The following is a 23,618-nucleotide window of genomic DNA, read 5'->3' on the forward strand; positions in this document are numbered from 1 at the left end:
CCATAAACTTTATCTCATGATAGTACTCCATTATGTGTCACAGTGTATTTCCCAGAACTATGTAATAACATAATAACATTATTGTGGTTCCTTTAAAAACTAATTCCACAAAGTTCTTAACAAACTCAAGAAAAACTGAGACTGATTTCTGATGTCTGGTGTCTGAACTTCATGGAAAAAGGTTTTGTAAGCCTGCCTGGGTTTTTGCAGGAATTAAAGGGTCAAAGATGTAGCCAGTTAACTTAATTATAAATTCTACAAACAGATGCAAAACAAGCATGTGGATCACTAACTTCTTTGAATGGCCAACCTTCTAGGATGCCAACATGTATGTGAATTGTGAACAGTGTTGGTTTTTTTTCGGTACAATTGTGGCTTATTTTTTAAAATGGTTTGCATTCATTTCAACGGGGCTTTCCTGCAGACTGAAAACTGTTGGTGCATCTGAAGCTGATTGTTGTTCAAATCCACAGTAGTACAGCATGATGAAATTGTGTGTGTGGTGTTTGTCCCAAGGAAAGCTCGTGTCCTGATGTGCCAAAGAAAAATCAGTAACTAAGTTGTTTAATTGCTGTAATTCCCTCGATGGTGAAGAAAAGGTAAAGACATTGCATGTACTTTCACCTGAACTCAACTGTCATTCAATCACAAACCCCCATCATGATTTTCACGGTGGATATTTCAATAAAGTAAAACGAACCCACCTCCTTATTTCCTTGGTGTACTTGGTGTACTATACTTACTTTAAACCAAACAAAGAACATATTTATTGGTTACGTCAATTATTTGCATTTAGAAAATTAAAGCCGGATGTTGACACCTGTATGTTTCATTTATTCATCCTGTCATAGAACACGAATACATCATTGTCATTGGATGGCTCATGATCATGTGAGGCTCCAACACTTCGAAACCTGCACACAGAGATGTTGCGTCCAGCTTGCACCATATGCTCTGAATACTCCTCCTGTAAATGAGTGGCATCGCCCTTTAAACTAAACCATCCAGTAACAATCGCTTCGGCCTGGCTGGCAACGCGGTGGACCGACTGGCGGAGATTAGGGAGGTGCTGCCAGTGTAATAACAAGGTAGAAACGATGAAAACTCATCTTTTCAGAAAACGTCAGTGTCCGCAGTCGTGTTGTAGCTAACATTCATTGTACTGTAAGCTGACGCCGCGTCCAGCCACGAGCAGCGGCTGCTGCCTTGTTATGTAGCTGACCTAACGTTAGCTAACGAGCGTTAGCATGACAGCATATAAGCCGAGAGCAGAGAGACATGCAGCTGTTTGGTGTCGAGTGACAGCTCAGCGAAGTTAACCCACCTTGCCCTTCCGGCAAGCTAACGTACTAACGTTTAGTGTGTTAACGGTTACAAAGCCGCCCTGCTGTGCGACAGAAAGAGCCGTTAATTCAAAGCCGCCGTCCAACGCCACACGGTGCGAGCTTGTGTTTGGGAACAACAGTTTGATTTGTCAGGCTTTCCCTCTGCTCCGGTGCCTGTCAAGAGAATCACAAGATCTCCTCGGGCAATTAGGTAAGCTGCTATTTAAAGCCAGCCAAAACATAACTCATGTGAGCTGCTGCTGTCTGATATTACAAGATTTAGACACAGACGTATCCAGTGCGTTACCTAACTTTGCTCATGATGTTTACTACGCTGCTGAGGTTTTTGGTGCATCACAACGAGTCGTCACCGTCAGTCCATTACTGCATGTCGGGATCATAACCAATCCCATCAGTCCTGCCGTGAGGAAGGCGCGTACTGTTTTCCAGCCCGCCCCGAGCGGCTCTCTTCATCCCTCCCTTCTTGCCAGTCCTCTTGGTCCGGCGTATGTCATTTTGCCTGCGCAGGGTAAGTTACACAACCAAAATAGAAACGCGTCTGCAGGCGGTGCTCACAGGCAGGTTATATTCGCGATTTAAAGCCGGTTCGGTCATGCGTTGTATTTGGAAATGAGAGCCCTGGACTCAACATGTGTTTTCCTTTTAGAGAGAACAATGATACGAACATGATCAGCGCCGATGGCCTCTCTAAATGCGAGGCGACTCTCCAAAACAGAGGCAGGAGGAGGCCACCCGCAGAGATGCTCCATCTGCTGTCAGCTGTCATTGTTTGGCTGGTGACGGGAACCACCATCTCCAGCCTCAACAAATGGATATTTGCTGTTTACAACTTCAGGTATCCTCTGCTGCTGTCAGCGCTGCACATGCTGACAGCCATAGTGGTGGACTATGGGCTGATCAAGCTGCGGGTGGTCCGTCACAGAGGGGTTGGAGAGCAGGACCTGACCCCCAACGCAAAATGTAAGGTGTTCCTGTTGAGTCTGACATTTTGTGCCAGTATCGCCTTCGGGAACATGGGTCTGAACTATGTCCAGTTGTCATTTGCACAAATGATCTACACTACCACTCCGCTCTTTACTCTGGCCATCTCCTCTCTGATCCTGGGCAAGCAGCATCACTTCCTCAAATACACAGCCATGATGCCCATCTGCCTGGGAGCCTCCTTTAGCATCATGGGAGAGGTCCAGTTCGATCAGACCGGCTGCTTCTTTGTGTTTGCAGCGACCATGTTGAGGGGAGTCAAGTCCATTCAGCAGAGTAAGTAAGACTTCTGCTGTATCACTTCAGTGCTTTCTGTCCTGCTTGTCACCCCGCACTGTGGAACTTAACATTTATGTTTTGTTGTGTTTTTGTAGTTGCTATAGAAAGCAACCTTTGTAACTTAAATACTCTTTTTTTATATATACCACAGACATCTGAGGTTATTTTACTGTTTCCACCCCGGACACCACAGCAGTCTGCGGTCCTGGAACTTTTTAGTGATTCAGTGATTCACCCCTCAGTCCAGTAACACACTCACACATTAAGGTGGGATGTCACAGTGGTACATTTTCTGGTTTCTCAGGGAACAAGATACAAACATCAGTACGTGTCTATAAGTAACAGTGGGCAGGGTTTCTACACATCCTGAGGACGAGCTGATCAGTCTACAAACAGTCAGTTTTTGAAGGTCGGAAAAGCTCAGAAAGGCTGGAAGTGACAGATACGTTTCACCATCTGGTCAGCTGATAGATTCGTGGAGGCTTTTAAAAAGTTTCTCTTAATTTGCCACCCATTTTTTCTGAATAGACTATCTATACAAACTGCATTCAAAAAATTCCAAAACAAATAGAGAGGCCCAGAAAACACTGACTGCACTCAAAGGATGTGTTCTTAGAAACACACAGATGCTGTTCCTAGAAAATGTTAACATGGTGAAATAAAGAGACTTTGAGTTCAAAACACCCATTTTAAGATTTGAATCTCAAAGTCACGTGAGTAGGGCCTTTACTGCCTCATCCAGTGTGCTTATTTATCTAATGTTCTGTGCTCTCAAGGAAGGAATTTGTGGAAGGAATTGCTTTAAAGTTGGTTCTTGTGTGCAGTGGATTAGGCTCTCTAACATCATTAGTCTACACAGCGCCGTAGTTGTCAGAGGAAAAAAAAAAAGGGAAAGTAATGTCTTTCTAAAAATATATAGAGGCCCTGCATGTAATTGTTACGTAACACTAAAGCAGATATTCAGTTTGGCTCAGAAGGATGTTCAGCTACATACTTTGTACCTGGAGGAGCAGAGGCAGGCTTGTGACCAGAGGGGTCACTAGTTCAAAAAAATCCAGTATAGCTGAATAGTGAAAACCCATACTGCAAGACTGTAAATGTGTTTAGAAAGTTGACATTTTTCTCAACAAGAAGGACGAATTTAAGTCCTGCTTTTGCTTTTGGAGCAGAATTTATAAACTATGTTGAGTAGATTGAAGCTGCTGCGTGTTATTTTATGTTTTCATGACTAAAACTTTTGAGTTCATCCTGAGGTGCCAAAGTAGCCGAGGGATGTTGTCTCAAGTTTCAACAAGCTATTTTCATCCTCTCTGGCTTGTTGTTGTAACAGTTTCCATTATACGTTCTTTTTTCTGACACACTTTGGTAGTGCACCTGTTTGTTGTTTCAAGGCCCAGAGTGAGAGCATTTTTGCAGGTTTGGCACATTATGTCGGTAAACGCAAGTGTTTACAGTGAGTGAACAGTGTTGGAGCTGCCTTTGCTCTTAATAAAACAAGGTTTCATGGAGTGTTTGACTCCTACATGTCCAGACATCCAGTTTCCAAATGGGTGTTTTGCATAATTTCCTGCTATCAGACAGCTTCAAAGCTTGTCCACTTTTGAATGAGCTGATCAGTGAACAGAATAGAGTCTGGCCTTGTTATTTTGACACAGGAACCTTCTGTTATGTCACCTGAACAGTCCACTAAAATACTGCATGTTTCTTAAAATATTTAAGAGTGAGAAAACAGGCCTTGTAGTTGCTGAATCAGATTGAAGGCAGCAGGAAAAAAATAGTTTTGATGTCTCTCTGGTCTTTACGCGCCATACATTTCTGTGTTTACTTCAGGCAAAGAAAATCAAGTCTGCAAGCTATTTTTATTCTCTCTGTCACTTGTTGTTGTTTCAGTACCCCATATAAATTTCTGTGACACACTTCAGTAGTGCAGGCCTTGACACATGACACTGTATGTCGATTAAAAACTACATCATGTCTCTAACCACCGCACATGTTTCTCTATGTACTCAGGCATCTTACTCCAGGAGGAGAAAATCAACTCTGTGTTCCTGCTCTACCTGATGTCCATTCCTAGCTTCTGCATCTTGGCCGTGGCAGCTCTGGCCTTGGAAAACTGGGCTGTGCTGGAGTCGCCGCTGCATTACGACTGCCACCTGTGGGTCTTTATCTTGCTCAGCTGCCTGGGCTCAGTCATGTACAACTTGGCCAGCTGCTGCGTCATCACACTCACCTCTGCCGTCACTCTGCACATCCTCGGCAACCTGAGTGTGGTGGGAAACCTGCTGTTGTCTCAGCTGCTTTTCGGCAGCGAGCTATCCGCCCTCAGCTGTGCCGGCGCGGTGCTGACATTGTCTGGCATGCTCATCTATCAGAACTCAGAGTTTATCGTCAGCTACATGGACGCACGGAAGGCCAAAGCTAAAAAGTCCAGAGAGGTGGATTTTCACACTGTAAGTGGAGAGGACTTGGACACAGGTAGTGCATCTGAACCAACATATCATCAGCAGAGAACAGACGGGAAACAGGAAGACAAAATGGACTGAACTGACAAGATGAAGGAGAGAATAAAATGTTGAAGGATAAAGTGGGAGTTCTGTGTCTTTAAGAGGGAGTGTGACCTTTTAAGGCCATCGTCACTGATGATGTTTTCTTCCCCACTGTGCCAATTTATTTCTCCTCTGGTCACACAGAAATGGAGTCTGAAGACAGGAAAAGGTGGCCTTTATTTATCACAGTGATGGTTAAATTCTCTCCTTCATCTGTAAATCACTCATAATAGCCTATAGCGGTATATGCATGCATGTGCACACTAAACTGTTTGATACCTCATGAGGTATTCACACTGTCACTCATACTACTCCACTGTGAAAATGTGCTCTTTTACAGAGGGCTCTAATCGATATTTTGGGTGGCTGTTGTGGATATAGCAGGCCACATGTGAAACTGAGGTGAGGCGGGGCTGAGAGAACACTCCCCCTCATATCTGAACTGGCACAATTTGTAATAAAAATGTATATTAATAGTACTGTTACCTGACATTCACCCGGCCCTGTCATGGTAGGGGACTGGGGTTTTTGGCAGCTTTTTTTGTTGTTCGTATGTGAAGCAGGGAGCTTGGTATAAGGACACTAAAACTTTTTTTAGAGGCAGAAGTTATAGTGATGGACAAAGCCAACATTTCTGTGCAATGAGATGCCTCTTTTCCTCTACTGAAGCACATTTTAATAAGAGGCCTGAACGCTGTGTTTTGTCCTCTCCTGTAAACCTCTGGCTTCCCACTTAAGGCCTAGATTTTATTCTCATACCATTTTTAAAAGATTGTCTCTGTAGAATTAGTTCAGTTATTTCCATCTTTTACAACAGCACGCTCGCTGCAGCAGTCCTCGATAATTAGGTTCATGAGGTCTCTAAGGAGTGTCACTCAACTTTATCAGTCTTTTCCCTGCGGAAGAGATGAGGAAAATGAAGATTGAGCTGTCCTTTAAGGTCGCTTCTTAAATCTAACCTGTGTCATTTGTTAGGTTGAATTTTTCCCTTTTTGTGGGTGACATTTTAAAAAAGAGAAGTTCCATTTTTTTGTATGTATGTGGAAAAAGATATTTATTTTTGAATGGCCATAGCAATCACTTGCTTTGTAACGCTGTAGATTTTGGTCCTGAAGTATCTTGCCTACATGTAATATTAGACGGCACTAATGTCTCCTGTCTTCTCTCTTTAGGGAAAAGTCAGGTATATTAGGCAGAAGACTGCATGCCGTTGAAAGCATCTTAAAAGATCTGGGATGCCTGATAGGTACATTCCCTCCTACATGTAGGGCATGTCAAAAGTTTATTTTGAAAGTGTTCTTAGTCCACTGTGTGAAAATCAAAGACCGTATAAAAGTAGTGGACGTAGCCACTGTGACTTCACCCATTTGTTTGTGGACTACTGTTTTGAAGCCTCGAGTTTGATATTTTGGCGGTTGCCATCTTGATTGTTTGTTGTTTTTTTTGGGTGGGGGTGGGGGTGGGGGTGGCGCCAAAAGTTACCATATTTTGATGAGAGGGTGGAACTGGGGAGGAGCTAGGTGTGGAGCTGAAGTTATCAGCTAACAATAGTGCTAGCTAGCTTGTTTAGCCAGGTGCATCTGTAATTCACATCTTCAAAACTGTCATGTTAATGGGACACTAATTTTAGCTAGCAACAGGTCAATGTGGTAGTGATATGTCAATCACAAGGTATCCATTCTCTAAAGCATACCTTACTTTTTCATCCATTTCACTCTAAATGGGACCATATTTTAAAAAATGAACATTGTGCTGTATTGAAGAAGACTTGAAACTAGTGATTGAGACCATGAATTCATTAGGAAGGTGTTTACTGAGGTAATAAATCAAGTGAGATCATTTTCTCAGTCACTTCTTTACAATACTCCTTTTTGTTGCATCCAGTGGAGTCGCCCCCTGCTGGCCATTAGGAAGAATGCAGGTTTAAGGCACTTTATACTGGCTTCACTTTTCAGACCCAGAGGCTACATCCACTTCTTTTGTACAGTCTATGGTGGTAATACTGGTTCTGTCAGTGACTAGACATGCTAACGTCCTGTTTTGAGCTCTCACAAAACAACAAATAACAGAAGAAGTTTTCCGAACAGCCGCCATGTTTTCTGTATACAGTATTTTGCCGTAATGATAACTGCTGACAGGATTGTATGTTGAAAGGTTTTACTAAATGTATCACTGATAACATTTCAAGGTGCCATTGATAAAATTACACTGTCCTGAGCATCATATCATGTGATCCTTGATGCTTTTCAAAATATCCCAAGAAAGAAATGAACCAGTTTGCTTTGTTTTAAAATTTCAAAACACTAACTGGTGTTGTCAGCAATTCTCAATTACAAGTTTAAAGAGAATGTACAGCAGATCATTTCATTGGTTTTACCTTATTGATTACCTCAGCTGTTAAATAGGACTTGTTATGCCCTTGTGGTCATTGATTACTAACTTTTTGGACTGAGATCAAGGAGCTTTTCAATACCCAGAATAGAACTGCAGCATGTGTATGATGGATTTTATTGTGGTCAATAAAGAAGACATCTGATCACAGATGTCAACATATGCTAAAATAGAACCGCCTCAGCCGTCATTGTTTTGGTTTTGTAACCTCAGTTTGGAAGGTTTGGCTGCTCATGTTGGGTAGATGATGAGCGTGGGGCAACAGACAATGTGTACATATTGGTTTGGATTGTTTGCAAAGCTACTTTGGTTGTAAATAGTTATTTTATTATATTTATGTATTTTCTAGTCATGTTAATGTTTTAAACTGTACTGGTTAAAGAATGAAACGTTTGCCTCATGCCTTATTTGGACATTATGTAGATAAGAAAGGATTGATGATTTTTATTTGTTGTTTTGGTCAAATTGTTTGTTTAATACTTTGAATGAATGCCAACAGCAGCCACGCTTGCTTCTGTTTAGGGGCAAAGATGTGGGTGATTCATAAAAACATGATCTGCAATTGCTTGAATAAAAATAAATGGGCTGGTACAATAATAAACAATAAAGAAACCAACCCCCTTATTACGGAGTCTGAGTTGTTGTCTGCATCAAATAATTCTGTCACTGTTAAACCTGCATATTTTAGTTAAAGTCAACATTTACTGTAGATGTCCTGTACCAAAGCCAATCATTTCAGCCGTGCTTGTTATAGTCCTGCGACAGATACCGGAGTTATTTCATTTTTGTGTCAGAGCATTTGATTGCTGTCCAGGTGTAAAAATAATTTTTAAATAAATTGCCTACCCCAGCTTTTAGTGAAGATAGTTTTTTTTCAGTCTTTAGTTTTTTGACAGTAATTTTCTGTTTACATATGAAACCATTCAATAACATACATTGAGATGGTGAAAAAGTTACAGGTAAAGCTGCCTTTAGGGCTGCATCTAATGATTATTTTTATTATCCATTAATCTGTCGATTTGACATAAAGCATTTACTATATCAAACCGTAGAAATTGCAGTTGGATGTTTCCAGACCTCAACGCAACGTCTTCAAATTACTGTTTTATCTGACCATTAGTACGAAACAAAAAAAATATTAAATTATGTAAATAGCAAAACATGAGCAAATTCTTACACTGGAAAGCTGGAAAATCTTTAGCATTTTTACTTCATAAAATTTCTTAAATAATGATAAAAAAAATGTTGCTGATTGATTTTCTGCCCATCGACTTATTGATTAATCCACCAATCATTTCAGCAGTACATGCCTTTTCAGAAACATGACTTGTTACAGTGTTAAAAGCACAGGTGTAATTAATCGAGGCTGAATTCCATTTAGCTGCTTCAGTTTCAGGATCCTGGTGTTGTGCATGCTGGCTCACTGTCACACTGTCATGGCTTATTGGGACACTTGGATCATAACGGAGCCATCATTACTGTTATCGGTATCCCCTTTGTGTTTTTTTACAACACCAAGTCAAAAAGTCTGCAGTGAAACAGGCCTGTTGAGCCATCAGCATGTTGTCATACAGTGACATACATTGAGGTCATTATGAAGCAGTTGTAAGTGTTCGACACTTGGTGGAGCAATTTCTCTGCATTCTACTTTATTAGATCATTCTCTAAATCTGCCTTAACATTTAAACACTAAGTAATCACTGCTGAAGCTGAAGAGTGTATTTTGCTAATGTTGTTTTCTTCCAGATTTGTGTATCTGTGTGTGTGCGTGCGTGTGTGTGTGTCCAAAATGTAAATCATTAGGGTAAGGGTTTGTGTGTGTGTGCGTAAGAGAGAGAGAGAGAAAGAGATTCCTTTACCTCTGTAAACAGGGGGCTACTGGTCAGCCTTTTGCCTGAATAAGGCAGTGCTCCTCACTTTTTTGCCCTTGTTAACTCTTTGTTTTCCAAGATTTCTCCAAGTGAAGCGTAACCAAGTGAAAACTGTGATTAAAATAAACTAAAGTTTGGCAAAGGGAATGCCCCATAAAGTTTCACATGACATCATCCAGGATGCAGTGACAAAGGGAGGAGAGACTCTGCTGAAGGTTGACAGAGACTGATGGATGAGGGCCTGATGTGTTTCTCCCTCCTCTTCCTCCTTCCCATCTTGGGTGGTTCATGTAAGCAACCTCCACTCGCTCTCCAAACATGCATCCTTATGAAGCACTGGGATGTGAGGTGTGATCGAACGCCTAGCGCTCCACAGCTCTCCAGACAAGTCTTAAAGGAGCATCGAGGAGGAGGACGAGACTGCTGAAAACTTTTAAGAAGCCCAAAAGCTGCCGCGTAGACACACAAGTTTGCATTCTGAAAACTGGTGAGTGACACCAACCCCTTTTCTCAGTGTCTGTTTTTCCCGTTTTTATTGCTTTACTTTTCACATCTTGTGCCATTAGGCTTTACTGCAACTCCTTTCTCCCTGTCTGACTGCATAGTTTCACGCTGTTATCAGATTCTTTTAGTAATGGTGTCGTTCCACTACATTACTATATTTGTACGCGTTTCTACCCCTTCTGTGCTCAGCCAGTTGCTGAGATACACCTAGGTGATACTTTAGTAAGACAAACATCTTCCCAATGGCTGCGCAGTTTGTGTCTGTTAAGACTCACAGCTGTTTATATCTGAGTTACAGTGATGTGATTTTATGCTCTGTTTGTGACATTTGCACATTGTTTAATGTAAACAATGAAAAATATCTGGTCTGTTTGGTCTGTATAAATAATTTAAGTCTGTGAATGATAAACTTGTGATTATTCAGGCCATATGAGTAAGCTGATGGTCTCCCTTTCAAACATTATGCCTCTCTCCAACTGTCTCACAACACCAAGAGTCTTTAAGTTCTTGTCCTGTTCGATATTCTCAGGAGACGTATATCTTACTTTTACTCCTCAGACATGGAGTCAAAGACTGATGTTGCATCAGCAACGGTGACGAGCGAACTGGCTGCTATTGAGGATGAAGAGGTTCTCAACAAGATGGTGAGCCAGTGATTTGTGGCTTTCAGTTTGTTTATGTCTGCTCGCATCATATCAGGATAAATCTGGTGGTTAACTGACCTCATCATCTAATATCATGCAAACAGTCCTGAAAGAGGATGGAGGGAATCACGTCCTTACACATATTCAATTTAACTTAAAATCAACCTTTTAACATTTAATCAACTTTTTTTCTTTTTTTAAAAAGAGTTGACCTTTAACCCAGTAATACAAGATTATGTATACGGTATATGTATATGCATGGGCAGAATATGTTTTTCTAAATTAAAGAAAAGTGATAACAGATCTCTTGTATGGGCTAACTTTGTTGTTCAGTCATTGTACACTATCTCTTAGAGCTGTCCAGAGGTTTGTGTCTCTTTTAGTCTCTCACTTTTTTAACCAGTGGTTTATCTCTTTAGCTGGACAATGCATCAGATTTTGAAGAGAGACGGATGATACGTGCTGCATTGAGGGACCTGCTCAAGAAAAAGAGAGGTAGAATCTCATAGCTGCTCCCACGCAGGAGGTAGCCATAAGTTACTATAATAATCTCTTTGTTATTCCTCTGGCGCTTTGCTCTCGTCTCTCCACAGATAAACGGGAGCAGGAGCGAGGGTCGAGGCAGCAGGACTTGAGACAGCAAGGCCTGAGCAAAGGAGAAACAACAGGCGGAGCTGTCAGCATAGGCAGAGCGTCAATGAATTGGCAGCCACCAACAAACAGTACGTTTTTACAGATGCTCTCGGACACCCTGGGATATTTTAATGTGTTATCTAACTAATGTGAGCTTCTTTATATTAATGTCATTCTCTGCATCTTGTTAGAGCCGTCAGGCCAGCCTGCTCTATCAGCCTCTACTCCCTTAAACAGGACACCAGGCGGGTGAGTCAGTTGTATGGTCGGTTTTGCATGTTTGGGCTCTACAAAGCAGGATTTTTAAAAAACAAAACAAATTTGAACAGGCAAATTATTCATTTAATCCCAGAGATGCCCACATATTTCACTTGTTATTTATTAAAACAATGTTGGCTATGCCTGCAAAACCATTTTAAGTAGCCACATGCCTGAAATGGTATATTGTGTTAACTGTGAGGTAAATCCTAATGGAATGGAAAAATGTCAAGATGAGGTGAAGCATACTTTCTGTACATGCAGTGTATCTTCTTGTCTTTGTTTCTTCTCCTCAGCCAGGCCAGTCCTGCTGTAGCCCCAGTCCAGAAATGTCCTTCTGCTGCAGCACCCAATGCTAAAAATGTCAAACAGATGCTTCTGGACTGGTGCAGGGCCAAAACAGAGCCATATGAGGTAAATTTGCCCTTACTTATTGCCTTGTGGAGCTATACATAGCTCTCATTCTCTGCCACTATATATTTTAAACTGATTCCCGTGTGTTATGAAACAGGGGGTGGACATCCAAAACTTCTCCTCAAGTTGGAAAGACGGCATAGCCTTCTGCGCCTTGGTGCACCGGTTCTTCCCTGACTCGTTCGAGTACTCCATCCTCAACCCTAACAAGCCCAGGGAAAACTTCCAGCTGGCTTTTAGCACTGCAGAGTGAGCTCTCATTCCTTATATGAAGAAGCTGTCTTGTCTTAATCAAGCTCGAGCGGTGCATTACAGATAAGAACAAAGTGACTTTACGTGACTTTCCTTTATGTGACTTTACACAAATTACGTACTTTTCTGTGTCATTGTTTGTCTTAGTCATTTGTCAGTGACACTCACTTTCTGTCTGCAGAAGGCTGGCAGGCTGCCCCCCACTGTTGGACGCTGATGACTTAGTCCGGATGAAGGAGCCCGACTGGAAGTGTGTTTACACGTACATCCAGGAGTTTTACCGCTCCCTGGTGGAGAAAGGCCTGGTCAAAACCAAAAAGCGACTGTAGACACGCAGAAGTCAGACAGCTTTCATGATTGGATGTGATTCAAATTTTTACAACTAGATACACATAAGCACGAGCTGAGGCCAAAAAGATAATATTATGCACCTTTTTCAACTGAATATTTACATATTGTCTGTGATTTTTGAGTTGCCATGAAGGAGAAGTATTTGATGTGTCTGGCTGACTCATCATGTTAATGTAAATGCACAGTGCCTAATGTATTTTTTTCAGTTTGTGTGTTACCAGGGACTTAAGGGGTGTCCATGTGCTCTCGGTGGACAGCTGGTGCTTAGGATCAGTACATTCCACTGAGATTACACATCTGCATTAATCCCAGTTTGGGAACAAATTTTATTTTTATGCTGTTGAGGGCCTGAGTGTGTCATTATTAAAGACACATTTAATAAATATCCATTCCATTATACATGCTGTTGTTCTAACTGATGGTTAAACTAAAAGGTGCGGTAGATCCCAAAGTGTTGTATTTTCCTGACACCATATTCAACATCTTCTTGTGTTTCATTTAAAAGTGTTTAGCAAGGATTTTGTTATAAATGGTTTAGACTTATGTTGAGTGAATGTGGGGTGTATACAGTTAAAGGGGCACTCCACTGATTTTACACACAAAGTTCAGTTTACTTTTCACAAGAAGTACTACTGTATACTCAGCCTGTATAATGTCAAATACAAAGCTGGAGTGCTTCCTCTGTCAGATTAGTGTGCAATTTCTTTGGTGTTTTTGGAGTGCCAATATCCCGGTTCAAACATTGTCTAATGTTTACTGTGGCTCTAGGGGGAGCTTTGTACTGTGTCAGAAAGTAACCCTCGTGATGTCATTGGGGTTATCTGGGCTTGGGCTTGAGATTTCAGCAGAAAGCTTGTAAAAAGTTTGGATAGGTAATGCTATATATAGGATTATTTAAATAATTCAACTGGCAGCACCTTTTCTAATGGGCATATTGAACATTGCACTGGCTTATAATTTACTTCACAAAAGTACCACCAGAACTAAAGCTACAATCATTAATAATAGTAATCATCACATCTTTTGTTGTGTTAAAAAACACGCACACACGTTTGTAGGCTATTTAGGGGGAGAAGGTTTGGTCACCATGTCACTGTAACTGCAATAAATAGTCATTTTGAGTTTGTATTAGGAATCAGGACAATATTAGGAAAATCCCTTTCATAATGAAACACATGTAGTCCCTATAAAAATTTAATTATTTGCAACAAGCACAAAAGTAGGCCAAGTTTTGATTGCAGCGGTACTTAAATGATTGCATTACATTGTAAGGGTGCCCAATGTGTCCAGTCCCGACCAGCTGAAGCGCTCTTTGCAGCGCAGCCCAGTTGATATGTACAGATATCACAGAGGGAGCAGATAGATAGCTATGCCAGACTGATATTGAATTATTAGCATGCTGATCAATTCTCCCTATCAGTGACGCACCACAATAATGCGTCACTGGTAGGAGATGTGGTCAATTACTTTTGGCCGGCTGTACTTTGCCAGCTGATTTTTGTTTTGCCTTTCCTCCTGCTCTGCACACCCAATTATCCACCACCCTCCCCCCAGGTGCTCACATGTTTTACCCAGAAAGAGAAAGAAAGAGAGAGAGAGAGAGAGAGAGCGTCATGGGTCGGCCGGTGTGCAGGCGGGATGCTGACTGTAAAGTGCACAGCTGCTCCGGCCAACTGCGCTGCTCTGTAGACAGTGATAAGTCGGATGATCAGCTGTTGAATTGTAGTACAAACATCAACATGCAGGAGTCCGGGCACATCAAGCGTGACCGCCTTCTGTCCTGACAGCGCTGCGGCGCGGTTTGCACCGTGACGGAGACGGCACCGACGGCGAGTCGCATCCGTCCCGCAGGCTGGCTGGGTCGGTCTGTCTCCGGACCGTAAATCGATCTTGCTCGCGCCTTTATGTGATATCCCTCTCTTGATTGGCGTGCGAGACGAAAGGATACAGACACCCTTCCCCTCTGTGAATTTGTGAGATAACCTTTGCGGTTCACCTTGGAAATCATTTCAAAATACGCCTAAAAGGTAAGACAGATGTTTTGATGAGGTATGTGACACACTGTGGCCTCTGCAGTTCGTGTTTATCTCGATTTCTTATGTCAAATTGTGCTTTTTCATGAGTCCAGGCTCTTTCCTTTAGATAGCCAATGGAGCTTTCATCAGACTTGAAGGCTCGTGGACTATAAATTATGAAAAGGGGCCCACTTGTATATACTGTGCGATTAAAGCTCTCAAAGTTACCTCTTCACCGTGAAAGTGAGTTCAGTACAAACCGTTACTCAAAGCTCTGTTTCGCAGGTTAGCTACTACTGTGGTCACATGAAAGTGGTCCTAATTTGCATATCATGAATGATTGATAGAGGTGTATGATGTCTGTGTGGAAGGGCACATAAACAAAATGGTGGGAGGCTTCTTCCTCTTCCTCGTGACCTACAGTATCTATTGACATTGTCCGATGGGCTCCATTATCTGCAGCTGTGTGTCCCATCGCCCTCTGTCCCCTCTGACTCACCTGAGTTCCTGGTTTCTTTAGCAAGAGCTCAAATTGTAGTTGTACGGTGAGTAGTAAAGCGCTTTACACTGTGATACTATCCCATAATGATCACCAACAGTTCTGTCTTCTGCTTTTTAAAAAGGGTCAGGGGCTAATTAATGTTCCTAGGCAACAAGGATATTATTCAGGACAGAGGTCCAAAGTTAGTTTCTTAACCCACTGGTGGAAATTAAGTACATTTACTCAAGTAGCCTGCTGTTAGTACACCTTTGAGGTATAGGCTACTTGTACTTGACTAATTTCATTTTTTGCTTCTTTATACTTCTACTCTACAATTCAAAGGCAAATATTGTACTTTTGACTCCACTACATTTATCTGACAGCATTAGCTGCTATTTACCTTGCAGAAATAAATGACCTAATACTAATAAATGATAAGACACTTTTGTAGATTAAACTACACAGCAGTAGGCATATATAAAGCAATTAAAATGAGCCCCACCTTTACTGGCTACAACATTAAAGTACACACTACACATTCATGCATGCAATTATTATCCAATGTAAAATGATTCTGAAATGGGCCATTCTGCATAATGAGTACTTTTACTTTGGGTACTTTGAGTATATTTTGATGCCAATACTTATGTACTTTCACTTATCTGGGTACATGTTCCAACTCTGCCTCAGCACAGTTGCTTTCTCGTGATTATGTCATTAGTGATGCATTATGTGAATGGATGCACAGTAAAATGTGATGCGTTCTCTCAGCTTTGCTGTTTCACCTGAGTACCAAGGCCTCACTGACTGAGATTGTGGTTCTGTGACCTAAGTGAAGGCATACAAGTTCAAGACAGGGTAAAAGGGCATGTGTACTTTTTTATGCTCTCTCAAAGCTACACTATCTTTGTTTTATCTCACATTGTCTTTTTTTTCAAACACTATTAAGAAATAGGTTGTGCTATACTTATCCACATACTGCCTGTTGCAGGTTGATGGAACACATGCAGCAGAAACAAATCAGCACTGACCCTTGTGGGCCCAAAGTGCAGCCGAACCCCTGTGCATTGATCGGGGCTGGTCCAGGTTTACCTCCGCAGCTTGCAATCCAGGAGCCCTCTCTCATAAGCCCGTCAGACGAGCTCAAGAGACAGTCAGGTTTGAGTCCCATGCAGGCAGCACTTGCACCTATGAAAGAGACAGACCAAATGCAGTCAGGGTCCACTCCAGAAACTGTGGCAAGCATAAGTCGGCCGAGACCGACTGCTCTTGGAACTAAACCGACTCCAAACACGACCAGAGTCTCAGTGGACCCCTTCAAGGAAATAGATTTGATCCCAGTTTGTATCCCGGGACCACAGAGTCCAAATGTCCTGCTGCATTCCCCGACAGAGTCCTCCTTCTCCCTTCACAGTCAGAGTCCCCACAGCCCTCAGTCTTACGCCAGCCAGCCTTACCTGAACCCCAACCCCAGCCTGCCTCCCAGCCTCAGCCCTAAACCCAGCCTCAGTCCTCAGCCACAGAGGACCCCCTCACCTGGGAGCTCAACACAGAGCCAAGTGCAGTCCGAGAAGCCAGGTGGAGAAAACAATGACTTCAGGTGAGACAAATAACACCTTTATTTAACATTTTTATATTACTTAGCCTGTATGATTTCCACAAGGGGTCTTACCGCTGTGAATCTTTTGACCCTGTTACATCTAAATACAGCTGCAGAAGCTGTCCCGCAGTCAGCAGCTGTAAGAAAGCTGACGTGTGCCAGACCATGTCACGTGATGAATCAAAGCTGCAAATTTAACTAAGAGCTTTATGAATCTGACAGAGTGACATGGCCACATTTTGTGGGCAGACTTCCCAGAGACTTACTTTTGTTGTGTTCCTCGCTCATGAACAACGGCTACTTGTATAAACTGTTTAAATTTGTGGAACTGTGTTTATATGAAGTAGAAAACATGTCTAAAGGGCCTCAGATGACAGCAATAATTTGTTATTGCTGTTTAATAGCATTCTAAGCAGTTACTGTTTTAAAAATTGTACGTGGTCAGCATTCAAGAAATGAGAGGTTGCTTTTGAACAGCATTTCACTGATGAGCTATGTTGTGTGGAAGTTTGATTTTGTAAACAAACGTTTTGAATGTGGATTTCGTCATATTTGACATTGAAATGCTGTTGAACAGCCAGCTGTCCACTTTCAAAACAGTCCGTGTTCAGAAATAACATGACAATAATTATAGAACGACGATGATGGCAGAAATCATGAATCCAGATAGCAAATTTAATGATTGATGTAATGATATTGCTGATTTATCGATCGTCAGTTGAAAGAAAATTAATTGAGTCTTTCAAGCAAAAACAACAAATATTTTCTGGTTTCAGCTTCTCAAATGTGAGGGTTTGTTGCTTTTCTTTGTCTTTTATAAAGATAAACCAAATCTGAGTCTAACAAAATAAGACATTAGAAGGCATAGCATTTGTATTTTTCACTATTTCTTGGCATTTTTAAGGCAGACTGATGAACTGATTAATTGAGAAAATAATCAACAGTTAAATCAGTTTAATCATAATCAAATTATATTAGTTGCGACCCTAATATAAGCTGCTTGTGATGTGTTCTGTAGTGAAACAGTGTGGCTGGTAGTTTAATGAAAAATACATTTTGCTGTAATTTCCCTCTTCTAGCACTCTCTCTCTCTCACACACACACACACACACACACACACACCTTAGTCATCATCGAGGTACAAAGAGGTGCTTAATTGTGCTTATCTTTTTTTTCTTTATACAGCAACATTGGAAGAAAGCTATTTCTCTGAGGATTACAGCACAGCTTATGTCCTCTTTCATCCTACAGTATATATAGTACTTAATGCAGCATTCCCACTGTTTCTATCCCCTGAAAGGGTCTACATAGTCACATGGAACGTGGGATCAGCTGTCCCGCCAGATGACATCACTTCTCTGTTCGGACCAAATGTTTCAGATGGGAGCGTCGACATGTTTATCATCGGGTAAGCATTTCTACCAGGCTCAGCAGTGCCAGAGAGACAGCCGCGAGTGCCCACTCAGTCATCTGTGTTCACTTTGATCCGTCCCCTCCTGTTACCCATCACTGTCCTTTTCATTTATGTTCCATTTTCACTCTTTAATGACATTTCTATGCTTTTCTGGCACCACACAGACTCCAGGAAGTCAATTCCATGATAAACAAGCGGCTGAAGGATGTTCTTTTTTCAGACCAGTGGAGTGAGCATTGCATGGACACGCTCTGTCCTTTTGGATATGTTTTGGTCAGTAAGGAGCTGTTGTCTCATATCAGACATACTATGTACATTTATTTTGCCATTATAAAATCAAGTTTACTGTATTTATATATTATTTTTCATCTATCCCATCTGTTTAGGTGGCGTCCCAGCGTATGCAGGGAGTGCTGCTGCTGGTTTTCTCTAAATTCTGCCATCTCCCATTCCTCAGAGGCGTGCAGACAGAGAGCACACGCACAGGACTTGGAGGATACTGGGTACGTGCTGTGCATTGAAGAGCGTTGCTCTGAGTTCTGCTCTGAGATTTATCACATCGCAAAATTTGTGGTGGGTTTGTGTCAGTAGGGGGTTTTAGGTTGAAAGGTGGAGTGTGTGCTCCCTCCTGCCAGCAGCGTGCGTTGGTCCATATGTCAGTGTGTGACCTTACCGTGCATGTTGATGTCAGCATCACCCCTCGCTGCTGCTGGTGCAGTCTCCTTCTCTTTGAGGTCAGTGCAGCAGCAGGCTGTCTGGCTCTCTGGTTCTGTGACTCAGGGGCAGAAAAAAAACATCCTGACTTTGTCCCTGAACACAAATTTGGTTGATACATGCCAGTGCTTTTATTTAATTTTAGTTTTAAGGTGCTGCGTATAAGGGATCCACTTCTCACTGTGTTCTCTCTTTGCCCTTGTTTTCTCACTCTAAGGGGAATAAAGGGGGCGTCAGCGCGAGGATGACAATTTTTGGCCACCCGGTGTGCTTTCTCAACTGTCACCTGCCAGCTCACATGAGGAACCTGGAGCAGCGGATGGAGGACTTTGAAAGCATCCTGCAGCAGCAGCAGTTTGAAGGAGGGACTGCCACCGGTGTACTGGACCATGAGTGGGTGACATGATTTTTTACATACAAGTTTAATTAATTCAGCTGAAGATTGGCCACCCATAAAAAAAGATAAACACTATCATTCACCTGTCATAATTTGAAAAAATAAATATCACACATTCATTCATAAAATGCACCAAAATTTCTCAGACCTGAATTGCAGCAGCCACTCACCTCTGATAAATAAATCTTAGCGGGCCATATTAGATAATAGAGCTTAAAAGCCTCTATATGCCTCTTTATGTGTCTTGAATTTGAAGTAACACACATTTTCTTATAATTAATACATTTATCAAATTAAAATCCTATAACATGTTTTTTTCTGTCCGCAGTGTCGTGTTTTGGTTTGGGGATTTAAATTTCCGTATCGAAGACTATGACATCCATGTGGTGAAATGTGCCATCGACAGCAATAAGCTGCCTCTTCTGTTGGAGCGGGATCAGGTGAAGCACTTTCAGCACTTCAAAACATCTGCCATTTCACAGAGACTGATTGATTTTTCTGGAAGGGTTCACACCTGTCTGTCTCTTGATTACCAACCACATCCAGCAGAGGGCGCTGTAGCTCAGTGTGAACAAACTGTCACCTGTCAGGCATGTGACATGCTCTGTTTCCCCCATCATTTGTCCACTCTACAGCTGAACATGGCAAAAAACACAGAATCCATCCTGGAAGGCTTCATGGAAGGACCACTCAAATTCCCGCCTACCTATAAGTTTGATGTGGGCACTCATAAATATGACACCAGGTGTGTTCACTTGCCTACATACCAAACATACTACAGATTTAATTATTCTAGAAAGTGAGGCTCAGACCTGTTAAACCCCTGCCTTGACAGTCTGTCCCTCTTTGCTTCTTTTCTGTCAGCGCTAAGAAGAGGAAACCTGCCTGGACAGATCGTATCCTCTGGCGCCTTCGTCGTACCGGTTCCCCAGTTCCTACCCACAATGCAGCACTGCAGCGGGGTCTGACCTCATGGTTGGGTGGGGCGACCAAAGTGACACAGCATGTGTACCGAAGTCACATGGGCTTCACCATCAGTGACCACAAACCTGTTTCTGCCTTGTTTTCACTGCATGTGAGACTATGTTTCCTCAAATACACTGTAACTAAATGTATCGATGTCATCTCTCTTTGTATTGTAACTTTGCTCGATTATGTTTTATTTAAATATCTATGCTCTCTTTTCTAGTTCCCATTCAAGGTGGATATGCCCCTGGTGGAGCTGCAGGTGAACAAGGAGTGGTGTAAAGTCTCTGATGCTACAGTCCGATTCACTGTTGCGTCAACTTATCAGCGCAGCTCATGGGACTGGGTAGCAATATACAAGGTAATTCTCAAAAGCTCAGGATTAATTCTTACAATATGATGCTGGATGTCAGTGTTTGACGCCATTTGTTATTTCTGCACAGGTTGGGTTTAGACATCACAAAGACTATCAGGTGTACATATGGGCCAAGGGAGAGCATGCAACACAGGTGTGTCAAATATTCAAATGCACACATTTAGTTTGTGCCACCGCTGAATACAGGGTTCATTTCTTTCCATTCCTCTCTTCACTAGGTGACGTTTGCAGAGGAGGATCTGCCAAGAGATGATTGTGACTACATACTGGGTTACTACAGTAATAATATGAACAGTATTGTTGGACTGTCAACCCCAGTTCAGGTAACAAAACTCAGAGGAGCCATCTCACTGCTTCTTCCAAACAGACATTACATCCACATGTGACTGTTGAATATCTTATTCTAAGTCCATGGCCTTTAGTATGCTGCCATAACAGCTTCCACACTTCTGGGAAAGTTTTCCACAAGATGGGTGACAGGCAAACTCACAGTCAAGGTTTCAGTTCATCCCAAACTGGATGGGGTTGAGGTCAGGGTCCAGGGCAGGCTAGTCAGGTATATCCACACCAAATTGGGAGAACCATTTCTGTTTTGTTGAAACAGAAAAGGAACTTATCCAAACTGCCACAAAGTCGGATACACACTGTTGTCTAAAATATAATTATGTCCTGTAACATTAAAATGTCCTTCGATCCTTGGCGGAAAGTTAAACTTTGGGATACTTGTAGTTAGAGATGAAACGATAAGTTGATGAATTAATTAGTCAGACAGAATTGGCATATAATAAATCTAACTATTTTAATAATAGATTTGTATTATTATATAAATCAAGCTGGCCTTTGGGAAGTTGCAATGGGCGTTTTTTTTTATTATCTTCATTTATGGACTATTAGTAGATTACTCTGCTCATTAGTTGCAGCCCTTGTTGTACTGTACTTTGTGTTACTTTATTCTTTTATTCCACTATATTTCAGAGTACATTCTACTCTATGTAAGAGCTACAGTTACTAGTTACATTGCAGAATCAGAATTTACATTCAAAACACATGATCATTGTTTAAAATATAATGCATTGCTATAAGTTAACCTGTAAGAAATTAATAAAGGATCAAATTAGAGCCACCTCAATCATCTACAACAGGGCTATTCAATTTTTTAGCTTTTGGAAATGACAAATTTTAAACAAATGCAAATGAATGTAGTACAAAATAGAAAATTAAAGGCACTTGCCAGTCCAGGTAGGGTTAAACGGACTCTCATTGTCAAATTTACGTTTCAAGGTTGACACACACATGTATTCAGTAGAGAACTTCCCTACTTGTGTCTGTCAATAGCTAGATGTTTTCAAAAAGCTACTAAGCAAGACCGGAATCACAAGAGAAAACATTGATTTGTGAAAGTTATGATTTTACTTGCCTCTATATAGATTGTTTTATTTATTAGCAGTGATCAAATAACAAGACTAAAGTTAATTGTAGTGTGTAATCTTTATAAATAATAAAGTAAATGAATCAGAACAAGGACACAGGGTCCTGTTTCAGGAAGCACAAACTCCAAGATGATTATGCCTGAGATGGAAAAGTATTCTGTTAGAGGAAAGCTTATCAGAATTAGTTCAATCGACTCTTGAACATGATGGAAGTGTGTGCGTTGGCGATTAAAAAACCCCATTACCAATGGAGCTCCAGTGCAGTGCCAATGGGGACTATGACATTTATCTTAAAAAAACAGTAGAGGAGGAAGGAGTCAGGAAGTTAACAGTATTACATGTTATTCAGCTTATTCATTATTTACCAGACTTGAATTTCCTTAATGAATCATAAAGTGCTGGAATCAGCTGTAACCTGACGGGAACAAGATGCAGGTGGCAATAACTGAAGATGAAAATATGGATCAAACAGATAAGACACAATTTACTCATGGACCTATGATTGCAAATTCATAGTCTGATAATGATTTTGTTGATTTGTCATTGAAAATGTGTCTAGGTTCAAACTGACTGTACATTTCTAGACGTCTGTTGTACACAGAAAATAGTGCTCATGTTGCATTTTCTGAAATACTGTCAAACACATTAAGGCTATATGCAGCTAATATTCAAAAACTCACTTTTAAAATACATTTAGTTGTTTCAGCTGCGCCACAGTCTTCCTCACTCAGAAATATTCACAACATCTCCAACATGATGAACTACGATAGGAATGTTCCATCAGTGCGACTAATCACAACATGACAAATGATTGCTCATTGATCACTTAGCTACAGATGTATACATATACATACATGTTACGGGGTGTGGTGTGTGGACAGAGAGGACCCAAATGCAGCACTCAGAAGGAAGGAGGTTTATTGGAGGAAAAAGGGTGAGAGGGACTGGAGGGAGAGGAGGACGTCGGGGAAGTACAGGCACGGGGAACCAAGGAGACAGGGGGCCAGAGAGCAGGGGAACACAGGGGCCGAGGAAGCGTGGAGAGGCGGGGGAACAGGGAGGACGCCGTGAGGGAGGTCCAAAGAGGAGTGGGCCAGTGGATGAGCCCAGCCGAACGGAGGACGAGGGTGAGTGTACCTGGGTGGAGAACAGACAGAGGGACAAGGTTAGGGAAGACAGCAACAAGGTACAGGGTAAACGTGAAAAAACAAGAAACATGAAAGCCTGAACGTGGGGATGGCACTGGGTATGGAGCAACGACGATCAAGCAAGGATGGTGTGGAGAACCGGGGTTGAAATACAGGCTGGGATGAGGTTGATTACTGGCAGGCTGACGAGGTGGATGATGGGTTGCAGGTGCAGGTAGTTGGCTGGGCTCAGGAGCAGAGGAGAGAGAGCACACGGGGGAGAAAACACAGAGAGGCGGGCAGAGAACAGGAAACCAAGGGAAAAAGCAGAAAACTGATAAAAAGGAGGAAAAACCAGGACACTCACCGTCAGCCGGGCTGCCACCACAACAGGGCCCCCTCCTCAATGGACGCCTCCCGGCGGCCTTCCTGTAGGACAGGGGGTTTGGCAGGCGAACACGGGGGGGAAGATGTCGTACTGGGGTCCGGCTGATGGGGGTCCAGGGTCCAAAACCAAACTGGGAATACAGGGAGGGCTTCAGGACAGGGAAGAGTTAGGGGAACAGGCAGGGCAGAACTGGAAACTCAGGGCTAGACAGGGTGCCAGAGGGTAGCGCTGGGGGACCAG

The 23,618-nt window shown here is 42.1% G+C and overlaps 3 protein-coding genes across 10 annotated transcripts in view; all 3 read left to right on the forward strand.

Moving 5' to 3' along the window:
• Positions 1-910: 910 nt before the first annotated feature.
• On the forward strand, positions 911-8,167 carry slc35e4 (solute carrier family 35 member E4). Of its 4 annotated transcripts, XM_046067401.1 has the most exons (4): positions 1,324-1,536; positions 1,668-1,854; positions 1,993-2,603; positions 4,617-8,167. In XM_046067401.1, the coding sequence occupies exons 3-4, from the start codon at positions 2,012-2,014 to the stop codon at positions 5,147-5,149; spliced, it is 1,125 nt and encodes a 374-aa protein (XP_045923357.1). In that variant the 5' UTR covers positions 1,324-1,536; positions 1,668-1,854; positions 1,993-2,011; the 3' UTR covers positions 5,150-8,167. The 4 variants fall into 4 exon arrangements, with proteins under 4 accessions (XP_045923356.1, XP_045923355.1, XP_045923357.1 ...); XM_046067400.1 differs by lacking the exon at positions 1,668-1,854 and having other exon boundaries at positions 911-1,536; XM_046067399.1 differs by lacking the exons at positions 1,324-1,536; positions 1,668-1,854 and adding an exon at positions 911-1,088.
• A 1,556-nt stretch (positions 8,168-9,723) lies between these two features.
• On the forward strand, positions 9,724-13,157 carry smtna (smoothelin a). Its single transcript, XM_046067402.1, has 8 exons — positions 9,724-9,901; positions 10,477-10,562; positions 10,982-11,057; positions 11,156-11,284; positions 11,387-11,444; positions 11,750-11,867; positions 11,965-12,116; positions 12,301-13,157. Exons 2-8 carry the CDS (start codon positions 10,479-10,481, stop codon positions 12,446-12,448), a joined length of 765 nt encoding a protein of 254 aa, XP_045923358.1. The 5' UTR covers positions 9,724-9,901; positions 10,477-10,478; the 3' UTR covers positions 12,449-13,157.
• A 953-nt stretch (positions 13,158-14,110) lies between these two features.
• Positions 14,111-23,618, forward strand: part of LOC123982051 (inositol polyphosphate 5-phosphatase K) — a 15,345-nt gene continuing 5,837 nt past the window's right edge. The window contains exons 1-13 of one of the 5 annotated variants that reach the window (XM_046067394.1): positions 14,111-14,497; positions 15,738-15,824; positions 15,958-16,566; positions 17,867-17,974; positions 18,145-18,253; positions 18,367-18,483; positions 18,912-19,087; positions 19,420-19,531; positions 19,727-19,836; positions 19,956-20,166; positions 20,281-20,418; positions 20,501-20,566; positions 20,652-20,756. In XM_046067394.1, coding sequence (XP_045923350.1) covers positions 15,962-16,566; positions 17,867-17,974; positions 18,145-18,253; positions 18,367-18,483; positions 18,912-19,087; positions 19,420-19,531; positions 19,727-19,836; positions 19,956-20,166; positions 20,281-20,418; positions 20,501-20,566; positions 20,652-20,756 — 1,857 coding nt within the window. In that variant the 5' untranslated portion in view covers positions 14,111-14,497; positions 15,738-15,824; positions 15,958-15,961. Of the gene's footprint in view, positions 14,498-14,786; positions 15,031-15,737; positions 15,825-15,957; positions 16,567-17,866; positions 17,975-18,144; positions 18,254-18,366; positions 18,484-18,911; positions 19,088-19,419; positions 19,532-19,726; positions 19,837-19,955; positions 20,167-20,280; positions 20,419-20,500; positions 20,567-20,651; positions 20,757-23,618 lie in introns of those variants that run through there. The other 4 variants (XM_046067393.1, XM_046067391.1, XM_046067395.1 and 1 more) reach the window with 4 other exon arrangements.

Source organism: Micropterus dolomieu, linkage group LG13 (genome assembly GCF_021292245.1).
Source record: "Micropterus dolomieu isolate WLL.071019.BEF.003 ecotype Adirondacks linkage group LG13, ASM2129224v1, whole genome shotgun sequence".
NCBI lineage: Eukaryota > Metazoa > Chordata > Actinopteri > Centrarchiformes > Centrarchidae > Micropterus > Micropterus dolomieu.

Coding starts and splice junctions, on each gene's coding strand:
- slc35e4 (XM_046067398.1), top strand. CDS start 1,976: ATGTGTTTTCCTTTTAGAGAGAACAATGATACGAACATGATCAGCGCC. Junction 2,604..4,616: donor AGTCAAGTCCATTCAGCAGA/GTAAGTAAGACT, acceptor CTATGTACTCAG/GCATCTTACTCCAGGAGGAG.
- smtna (XM_046067402.1), top strand. CDS start 10,479: ATGGAGTCAAAGACTGATGTTGCATCAGCAACGGTGACGAGCGAACTG. Junction 10,563..10,981: donor AAGAGGTTCTCAACAAGATG/GTGAGCCAGTGA, acceptor TTATCTCTTTAG/CTGGACAATGCATCAGATTT. Junction 11,445..11,749: donor TTAAACAGGACACCAGGCGG/GTGAGTCAGTTG, acceptor TCTTCTCCTCAG/CCAGGCCAGTCCTGCTGTAG.